This window comes from Catharus ustulatus, chromosome 1, assembly GCF_009819885.2.
Source record: "Catharus ustulatus isolate bCatUst1 chromosome 1, bCatUst1.pri.v2, whole genome shotgun sequence".
In the NCBI taxonomy this organism is placed as follows: Eukaryota; Metazoa; Chordata; class Aves; order Passeriformes; family Turdidae; genus Catharus; species Catharus ustulatus.
In genome coordinates this window covers 1,527,159-1,537,108 of record NC_046221.1, presented here as the reverse complement: position 1 = coordinate 1,537,108, position 9,950 = coordinate 1,527,159, and the positions used below count along the sequence as shown (strand labels likewise).

Here is a 9,950-nt window from a genome sequence, read left to right as displayed (position 1 = left end):
CGCTTTTCGCTCCCCCCCAGCCCCACCCGCCCGATGCAGAGGTTCCGGAGCACCCGCCATAGCCTCTCACTGTCGCCGCCGCCGCCATTCGCACCAAGGGCTGCCCCGCGGGGCGCGGAGGTGAGTGTGGCTCCCTCGGGGTGCCCCCGGTTCCTGCGGGCAGCGAGGGTGGGAAGGGAGAGCGAGGCGGGGATGGCGTGTGCGACGCGCTGTGGGGTCCGGGTCCTCCCCCAACACCGGGGACCTCCCTGAAGGGAATTCCCTCATGGACGTCCCTTAATTCCAGTGTTCCCTTGGAGATCTCTGAGGAGGGATTCCCTCATGGACGTCCCTTAATTCCAGTGTTCCCTTGGAGATCTCTGAGGGAGGGATTCCCTCATGGATGTCCCTTAATTATAATATTCCCTTGGAGCTCTGTGAGAGAGCTCCATTTTCCCGTGATTTCTCCTCACTTTCCCCTCAATTTCCCCATAATTTCCCTTCAATTTCCCCGTCATTTTCCACAGCTTTAAAGCCCCAAATCCCATTTCTTAGTAGGGAATTCCCTCAGGGATGTCCCTTAATTCCAGTATTGTTTTGGAGATCTCTAAGGGAGAAATTCCCTTATGGAAATCCCTTAATTCCAATATTCCCTTGAAGCTCTGTGAGGGGGGAATTCCCTCCTGGAATTCCCTAAATCCCCTTTTCTCTCAGTGTCTCCCAAACCTCATCCCTGCTGCCTCTTTGCTTTATTCCCTCTCTGCTCAGTCTTTCCTTTACCTCCGTTTTTTTTCCTTTCCCATTTTTTGCCCTATTTTTATCCTGCCATTGCTCCAAATCCTTGGGAAGAGCTCTGCGGGAAGGTGGGAGGTGCCAGACCTGGGAACAAAGGGATGATCCCAGAGCACTCCGCATTTTCTCAATTATTTCGGGAATTTCTTGCCCTCCACCCCTGCAATTAATTAATTTTTTGGGGGGAGTATCCCACTGAAATTTTCTTTTCTTGCTCTTTTAGGATGGAACCAGCTTTGGCAAGAGAGAAGAGCATCCAGAGGGTGATTTCCCAGCTCTAGAAACGATGGAAAATCCCAATTATGCCAACACTCCTGCACCACTCCTCCTTTTCCCTCACTTTTCCCAGGATTTCCCCTCAGATTTCCTGTGATTTTCGACAGCTTTAAAGCCTCAAATCCCATTTTTTAGCAGTTTTTGCTGGTTGGTTTTTTTTTAGGAGGGATAACACCTGCTTCAAACTTCCTTGGCTCAGCCAGGAAATTTTTTCCAGCCTGCATGGACAGAGCAACCTTTGCCTGTTCCACCGCTTTTTTCCGGGATTTTGGGAATTCTGCTCCAGGTGCTCTTCCCGGGGGCCACGTGGATTTTATTGACAAAGCTGATTCCTTCACTTACTCGGATTTTTTTCGGGATTATCTCATTCCCAACCATCCCTGCATTTTCTCAGCCAAGTTCACCGAGGATTGGGGCAGCAGGAAAACTTGGGTGACGTGGGATGGGAAACCCAACTTTGAGCATCTCCTGCAGAAGTTTGGTAAGCCCTGGGATTTTTTCCTGCCTGATTCCAAATCCTAAAGGATGCAGCTTTTTAGGATTGAATTTTTTGGGAAAAAGGACAAAAACCCCTGAAATTCCAAGGTTTTTGCCTAAATTAATACATGGAATTTTTCTTATTTATTCACGATCTGGTTTGCAGATTCCAAGCTAAAATTTATTCCCAAATTTTATTTATTATTTGTATTTCAATCAGTTTAATATATTGGATAATTTAGTTGTTCCAAATCCTAAAGATGCAGTTTTTTAGGATTGAATTTTTGGGGAAAAAGCACAAAAACCCCTGAAATTCCAAGCTTTTTGCCTAAATTAATACATGGATTTTTTTTTTTCCCATTTATTCATGGTCAGGTTTACAGATTCCAAGCTGAAATTTATTCCCAAATTTTATTTCTTATTTATATTTCAACTAAATATCATTACATTAATAAATATTATTATATTATTATTAATAAGTATTATTTATAAGTCAATTTTAAATGTTGGGTAATTTAATTATTCCAAATCCTGAAGGTGCAGCTTTTTAGGATTGAATTTTTGGGAAAAAAACACAAAAAAAACCTAAAATTCCAATTCCATGAAGATGAGCTTGAGGGAGGTGATTCCATGAGTCCTCCTCATTCCTGAGGAGAATTCCTGAGGAATTTGAAATTCCTGGATTGTGTTTCCCTGGGATTATGGTTTTGGGATATAGGGATGGTTCCTTTGGAATATTTGGGGGCCAGAATTCTGCAGGGATGAGCTTGAAGGAGGTGATTTGATGAGTCCTCATTCCTGAGAAGAATTCCTGCAGAATTTGAAATTCCTGAATTGAGTTTCCCTGGGATTATGGTTTTGGGATTGGGATGGTTCCTCTGGAATATTTGAAACCTGGAATTCCGCAGGGATGAGGGAGGTGATTTGATCAGTCCTCATTCCTGAGGAGAATTCCCAAGGGATTTGTGATTCCAGGAGAAGCCGTGGTGCCCGTTGCCAACTGTGATGTCAAGGAATACAATTCCAACCCCAAGGAGCAGCTGCCCTTCAAGGAATTTGTGGAATACTGGCGGGAATACATCAGGAATGGCCACCGCTCCTCCCGTGGCTGCCTCTACCTCAAGGACTGGCACCTGAGCAGGTCAGGGCTCATTCCCAAAGCTCCAGCACTGGGAATGTTCCCCTGGAGAAGGGAAGGATCCAGGGAATCCTCAGAGCCCTTTCCAGGGCCTAAAGGGAGAGCTGGAGAGGGATTTGGGATAAGGCATGGAATGACAGGACACAGGGAATGGCTTCACGCTTAATTAAAGGAATTCCTGGCTGGGATGGAATTCCCAGAGAAGCTGCTCCATCCCTGGAAGTGTCAAAGGCCAGCTTGGAGCACCCTGGAACAGTGGGAAGTGTCCCTGGCACAGGGCTGGAACTGGATGTTCTTTAGGATCCCATCCAACCCCAAAAATTCCAGGATTCCCTGATTTTGAATTGTTCCCATTGGGGTTTTGAGGCAAAGCTGACGAGCTCAGCATCAGCACAGAGGAAAAATATTCCAACATTCCCTGAGGGATAAAAAGCTCAGAATTCCTCAAATCCCCGATATTCCAGACTGCTGTCATTCCCTCAGCCTAATTCCCAGCTTTTATTCCAGGCTCAAGATCCATTTAAACTCAGTGTGGGATGGAATTCCTGCCTGGGAGGGTGGGAAGGGACTGGGCTGGAATTCCCAAAGATTTCTGGCTGTCCCTGGGATCCCTGGAAGTGTCCAAGGCCAGGCTGGAGCACCTTGGGATAATGGGAAGTGTCCTTGGCCATGGAATGGGATGATCCTTAAATCCCTTCCCACCCAAACCATTCCATGTTTTCTCCCTATGAAAAATGGGACTGGAACACCGCCTGCAGTCAAACCTAAACTGGGATTGGAATTGGGATTATTCCATGGATATGTTGGATTTGGGAACCTTTCCAGCTCTGCCTTTCCTTCTCCAGCTGGAAAGGAACCTTGGGAAGGAATCTTCCCTGTGGGAATGGGGAAGGGCTGGGATGGAATTCCCAGGGAAGCTGTGGCTGCCCCTGGATCCCTGGAAGTGTCCAAGCCCAGCTTGGAACAACCTGGGAGAGTGAAAAGTTGGGATGAGCTGTTCCCAAACCACTGGAATTCCATCCTAAAGGATCCACCTTGCTCTTCCCACTGGATTTGGGGGGACATCCCATTTTCCTGAGCTGCTTTTCCAGGTGATTTTATTTTCCAGAGCTTTCCCAGACCAGGATGTTTACACTACGCCCGTGTATTTTTCCTCGGATTGGCTCAACGAATATTGGGATGCTGTGGCCGTGGATGATTTTCGCTTTGTCTACATGGGACCCAAGGGATCCTGGTAAAGTTCTCATCCCAAAAAATTCCTTCTTTTTCCAGCTGAATATCCCAGGAAATGATCCCATTATCCCTCAGGATACCCAGGCAAATCTCCCGGTGTCCTGGTTGGCTCCGGATGGGAGGGAAAAGGAAAAACCCCAAATTGTGCCCACAAAAAAAATTTATCTGGGAGATGAGAGGAGGAATTCCCTTGGGAATGTGGAGGAACCTGGAATGGTAGAGATAACTCTGGTGTTTTCCAGGGAAAAATTTCCAGGTGAAAATTCCAGCCCAGTGTTAGTTCTGAAGTTGCATTTGGGGTATTTTTAATCAGAATTCGCTGCCCTTGAGGAATTTTGGGATAAATTAAAGAGAAAAAGCACACAGGATATAAAACACTCCATTATCCAGATAGAATTCCATGAGGAATTTTAGGATCAGGATGGATACAGTGGATTTTCATTGATTCACACTCCATAATCCAACTAAAATTCCATGAGGTATTTTGGGATCAGTATCCATATAATTGCTTTTTAATAGCTAGAAGTCCTTAATCCAACTGAAATTCCATGAGGAATTTTGGGATTGATACAGATACAGTGGCTTTTTCTAGCCAAGAGTCCATCATCCAACCAAAATTCCATAAGGAATTTTGGGATTGGTATGGATACAATGACCTTTTTATAGCCAAAACTCCATCATCCAACCAAAATTCCATGTGGAATTTTGGGATCAGTATCCATATAATGGCATTTTAATAACCAAAATTCCATCCAACTGAAATTCCATGAGGAATTTTGGGATTGGTATGGGTACAGTGGCTTTTTGATAGCCAAAATTCCATCATCCTACCAAAATTCCATGAGGAAAAGGATGGGTGGGATCAGGATGGATATCGTAGCTTTTTACCAGATAAACTTCCATAATCCAACCCAAATTCCTTGAGGAAGTTCAGGATCAGTTTCCATATAATGGCATTTTAAAAGCCAAAACCCCATCATCCAACCCAAATTCCACAAGGAATTTTGGGATGAGTATGGATACAGTGGCGTTTTAATAGCCAAGACTCCGTAATCCTACCAAAATTCCATGAGGAAGGTGAGGATCAGTTTCCATAAAATGGCATTTTAATAGCCAAAACTCCATCATCCAACCCAAATTCCACGAGGAATTCTGGGATCAGCACCTCAGCTCCTCAACACCTCGAATCCCTGTTGGAACTTTGTGGGAATGATTCCCTCCCATCCCTGATCTTCCCAGGACTCCGTTCCATGCCGACGTCTTCCGCTCGTACAGCTGGTCGGCCAACGTGTGCGGCAGGAAGAAATGGCTGCTGTACCCTGCAGGACAGGAGGAATTCCTCAAGGATTGCCACGGGAACCTCCCCTTTGACGTGACAGCTCCGGATCTTCGGGATAAGAGGATTTATCCGCGCTACAGCCAGAGCCAACCCCCTCTGGAAATTATCCAGGAAGCCGGAGAGATCGTCTTCATTCCCAGCGGATGGCACCACCAGGTTTATAACCTGGTGAGGGAATGGATCCTGCTGGGAAAAGCTCCTGGATTGGGGAGTCCAGCAAGGGGGATCCCAAAGGTTTTGTTGGGATGGACATTGGGATTTTCGGGATTGGGATTTGAGCCGTTCTCCTGGGCGATGTTGGGAAGGAATGGTGGCCTTGGAATGGTTTTCCCAGAGAAACTCCATCCTTGGAAGTCTCCAAAGATAGTTTGGATGAGGCTTGGAGCACTCTGGGATAGTGGGAATGGGATGATCCTTAAAGTCCTTTCCCACCCAAACCATTCCAGGAATTCCATGGCATAGAATTGGGGTGAGGAGGAGGAAGATCCCAGGAAAAAGGAAGAGGAAAGGATGGAAATCCTTCCCAGGAAGGAGGAATTCCAGCTTGGAGCACCCTGGGATAGTAGGAATGGGATGATCCTTAAGATTCCTTCCACCCCAAATCATCCTTGAATTCTGGGATGCTAAAACCATCAAAAGCTCTTTGGGGCACTGGAATTCTGGAGAGTATTCCATGGAAAAAGCTGCCTGCATCCTCTTTTTCCTGCTCTTTTGTCAGGAAATGCTTCCAGTGCCTCAGGAATGGGATCCTGGATGAGCCAGACCCAGGGTGGGGTTGTTAATGCCAGGAATTTTAATTGAATCACAGCCAATTAACAAATTATTCCATAGGATTCCATTTCAAAATTCCTGCCGCATCCTCCCACCTTCTGGATTTCGGGAATGAGGGGTGTTTAGGGTTGTTCAAATATGGGAAAGGGAATTTTCCAGGATTTTGATATTAGGGAAGCATATTCCCATCAGAGGAATGGGAATCTTGGAGCAGCAAATTCCATATTATTATTGTTACTAATAACTTAATTAATTAATCATTAATTAACCATGAGTTATTCCAGATTTTTCCATCAGGAAGACACCATTTCCATCAGCCACAGCTGGGTCAACAGCAGCACTTTGGGAATTAGGGACATGTTTGGTTTCTAAAGAATGAATTTTACAGGATTTTGATACCAGGGAAGCATTTCCTTTCTCAGCAATGGGAATTTTAGAGCAGCACATTCCATAATATTATTCCCAATAACTTAATGACTAATCATTAATTATCTGTGGGTTATCCCAAATTTTTTTCTTCAGGAAGACACCATTTCCATCAGCCACAGCTGGGTCAACGGCAGCATTTTGGGAATTGGGGACATTTTGTGTTGCTCAGGAAACGGATTTTTGGAACAACAAATTTCATATTATTATTAATAATATATTAATTAGTGGTGAATTGTTAATTATCTGTGGGTTTTCCCAAATTTTTTCCTCAGGAAGACACCATTTCCATCAACCACAACAGCAATTTTGGGATTTAGGGACATTTTGGCTTTTTAAAGAAGGAAATTTCCAGGATTTTGATGCCTGTGAAGCCTTTCAATTCTCAGGAATGGGAATTTTTGAATACCAAATTCCATGATACTATTCTGAATAAATTAATTAGTAACTAATCATTAATTATCCGTGGGTTATCCCAATTTTTTCACTCAGGAAGACACCATTTCCATCAACCACAACTGGGTGAACGGCTGCAACGTGGCCGTCATGTGGAGCTTCCTGCAGGACGAGCTGGCGGCCGTGCAGCGGGAAATCAGCCAGTGGAAAGATCCCATGGATGACTGGCACCTCCAGTGCCAGGTACACCCCATCCCAGATTATCCAGGAATTCCAGGATCACTGGAGCTCAAGTTTGGCCTCTCACAGCGGAATTGCCGTGGTTTATAAGGAAGAAGGAGCTTGGTTTTGTTGGGAAATGTTCCCGATAAAAAGTTTGGGAATTGCTTCGGTTTGTTGGTTGTGTCCAGGTTGGAATGTTGGTTGGAAAACTGGAAAACTCCAGGATCAAGAGAGGTGGGAATGTTCACCTGGAGAAGGGAAAATTCAAGAATCTCAGAGCCCCTTCCAGACCCTAAAGAAGCTCCAGAAAAGCTGGAGAGGGATTTGGGATAAGGCATGGAGTGACAGGACACAGGGAAAGGCTTCCCACTTCATTTCAGTGGGATATTGGGAAGGAATTCCTGGCTGGGATGGAAATCCCAGACAAGCTGTGGCTTCCCTGTCCCTGGGGCTGGGAAAAATTCCAAAACTCCATAATCCAACCAAAATTCCATGAGGAAGAGGATGGGTGGGATTCCTTCCAGAATCTCCTGGATGAGGTAAATTCCAAGTTTATTTCTGGAAGCTGCTCCCTCTCCTTGGGTTGATTTTCCTCCAAAAATTAATTAATATTTGGCAAAATTCCCACAATGCTTGGGAAAAACAACCTGGTGCCTTTGGATCCAATTCCAAGTTAAAAAAAAATATTGAGCAGAATTATTTATGATCCCAGGGAATTCCTAACTTCATAAAATCAATTTGGGGGATTTTTCCTGGATTTTTCCTGCCATCATTCCCATTCAAATTCCGTTTTTCCCCCTTTAGCTGATCATGAAATCCTGCACGGGCATCGACTACAAGGAATTCTACAACTTCCTCAAAGTCATCGCGGAAAACCGGATCTCCATCTTGGAGAAGGGCCTGGATGAGGAATCCTCATCCCAGAACAATTCCAAAGCCGCCATCTCCACCTTGGGAATGTTGCACGCCGTCTTCGACCTCAAGAGGACGGTGAAGGTGCTGAGCTCGTTAAGCGCTAACGAGGATTTCCGGAAGCTGGATCTGAGTTCCCTCTCTCCTTCTCCGGAGGCTCTGCTCCAGCTCCTGGAGTCGGCCATTGACACAGCCCTGCTCTGAATTCCTGCTTTTCCAAGCTTCTTTCCAAAGGGTTTGGAGGGAAAGGACTTGGACAAAAGAGAACATTTAGGAAGGAGGGAGAACGTTCCCAAAGTTCTGAGCGGTTTGGAGGAATTACAGAAGAAACAATCCCAACCAAAGGAAAATCCCAAACTTCCTTAGGATTCTGAACATCTCTCAGGGAAAGAATTCCCTATGGATCAGGTCTAGTGTTGAAATGAAGCAAATTCCCTGTGCTTAAGCTCAGCTTTGTTAAAACCTCTTGACTTCCAGGTACAGCTCAGCTTTTCCATCCTTATTTTAGGGAATTCCAGCTAGTGAAGCTTCCATGGAAGCCTGAGCTGGAGCCAGCACCTGGAATCGGCCATCAACACAGCTCTACTTTGAATTCCTGCTTTTCCAAGCTTTTATCCAAAAATTTTGAAGGAAACAGACTTGGACAAGAGCTTTACTTCAGGAGGAGGGAGAACATTCCCAAAGTTCTGAGCAGTTTGGAGGAATTACAGAAGAAACAATCCCAACCAAAGGAAAATCCCAAACTTCCTTAGGATTCTGAGCATCACTCAGGGAAAGAATTCCCTATGGATCAAGTCTGGAAGTGGAATGAAGCAAATTCCCTGTGCTTAAGCTCAGCTCTGTTAAACCTCTCCTCTTCCAGGTGCAGCTCAGCTTTTCCATCCTTTTTTAGGGAATTCCAATGGATGAATTCCATGGAATTCCTGGAGCTGGAGCCTGTATTTGGGAATGTTGATTCCATGTCTTCCAAAGCCGAGAAGCTCAGGATAATTTAGTTTAATTAAACTCCAAGCCTTGACTCATCCCAATAAAAAGCAGGAATGGGAATGTGCTCCCACAGTTCCAGGCTCCATCCCAAGGCCCAGCATTCCCTCCAGGAAAAATCGGATCCAGCACTCCCCGCATGGTTCCACAGCACAATTCCCACCCAGAATGGCACCAGATATTCCCAATGGAACATCCCTCTCCTGCTTTTCCTTGGAAAAAAAAATAAAAAATAAAAACCTGGAAGCACAAATGGCTGCACACTGTTACCTTCAGGCCTCACTTGAATTCTTCCTGAAATAAAAACCGAGAAAAACTTGGAATTTCGGGAAGTTTTAGGAAACTGAAAATCCACGTCGTTTTCCAGAGAATTCCTTGGAATTTTTAACCCTCCCCTTGCACTTTGCATGTCCTTTTCCAGGAGGAAATTTGCATTTTTTTCCTAAAAATATCAAGGAGCTGCTTTTCCTGTATTTAGAAATTTCCCAGATTCCTGAAGACGACAAAGATTGGAATAATGAGCACGTGGAGCCTGGAATTTCTTCAAAATTCCAAGAGTTTTATTTAAATAAAAATTCCTGGCAAACTTCCAGTGGGATTCTCTCATTAATATATTAATTATTGTAATTAATCTGTTATATATTAAAGCATAAAATTTGGGGAATATGGGAGGAGAAAACCTGAGGGGTTTTGTTTTCTGGGAGTCACCTGGATAAGGAAAAAAAATTCCTGGGAAAAATTATTATTCCTGAGAAAAATTTAAAAATCCCAAGGGAAAAATGACAAAAATCCCATTTTTTGAAAGCTTTGGACTTCCAATTCTGCATCCCCAAAAATATCAAGGATCTACTTTTTCTTCATTTAGAAAATTCCCAAATTCCTGAAAACAAAAGCATTGGAATAAGGAGCAAATAAAGCCTGGAATTTCTTCAAAATTCCAAGAGTTTTATTTAAATAAAAATTCCTGGCAAACTTCCAGTGGGATTCTCTCGTTAATATATTAAT

The 9,950-nt window shown here is 44.3% G+C and overlaps 1 protein-coding gene across 1 annotated transcript; it reads left to right on the top strand.

Moving 5' to 3' along the window:
* The first annotated feature begins 34 nt into the window (after nucleotides 1-34).
* JMJD4 (jumonji domain containing 4) lies at nucleotides 35-9,537 on the top strand. Its single transcript, XM_033063752.1, has 7 exons — nucleotides 35-120; nucleotides 995-1,528; nucleotides 2,500-2,665; nucleotides 3,771-3,896; nucleotides 5,135-5,402; nucleotides 6,924-7,070; nucleotides 7,854-9,537. The coding sequence occupies exons 2-7, from the start codon at nucleotides 1,270-1,272 to the stop codon at nucleotides 8,163-8,165; spliced, it is 1,278 nt and encodes a 425-aa protein (XP_032919643.1). The 5' UTR covers nucleotides 35-120; nucleotides 995-1,269; the 3' UTR covers nucleotides 8,166-9,537.
* Nucleotides 9,538-9,950: the final 413 nt, after the last annotated feature.

Bases quoted from the DNA above. Each gene is read 5' to 3' on its own strand.
- JMJD4 (XM_033063752.1), top strand. From the start codon at position 1,270: ATGGACAGAGCAACCTTTGCCTGTTCCACCGCTTTTTTCCGGGATTTT. The intron at 2,666-3,770 runs GTCAGGGCTCAT...TTTATTTTCCAG, and splicing joins AAGGACTGGCACCTGAGCAG to AGCTTTCCCAGACCAGGATG. The intron at 3,897-5,134 runs GTAAAGTTCTCA...TGATCTTCCCAG, and splicing joins ATGGGACCCAAGGGATCCTG to GACTCCGTTCCATGCCGACG.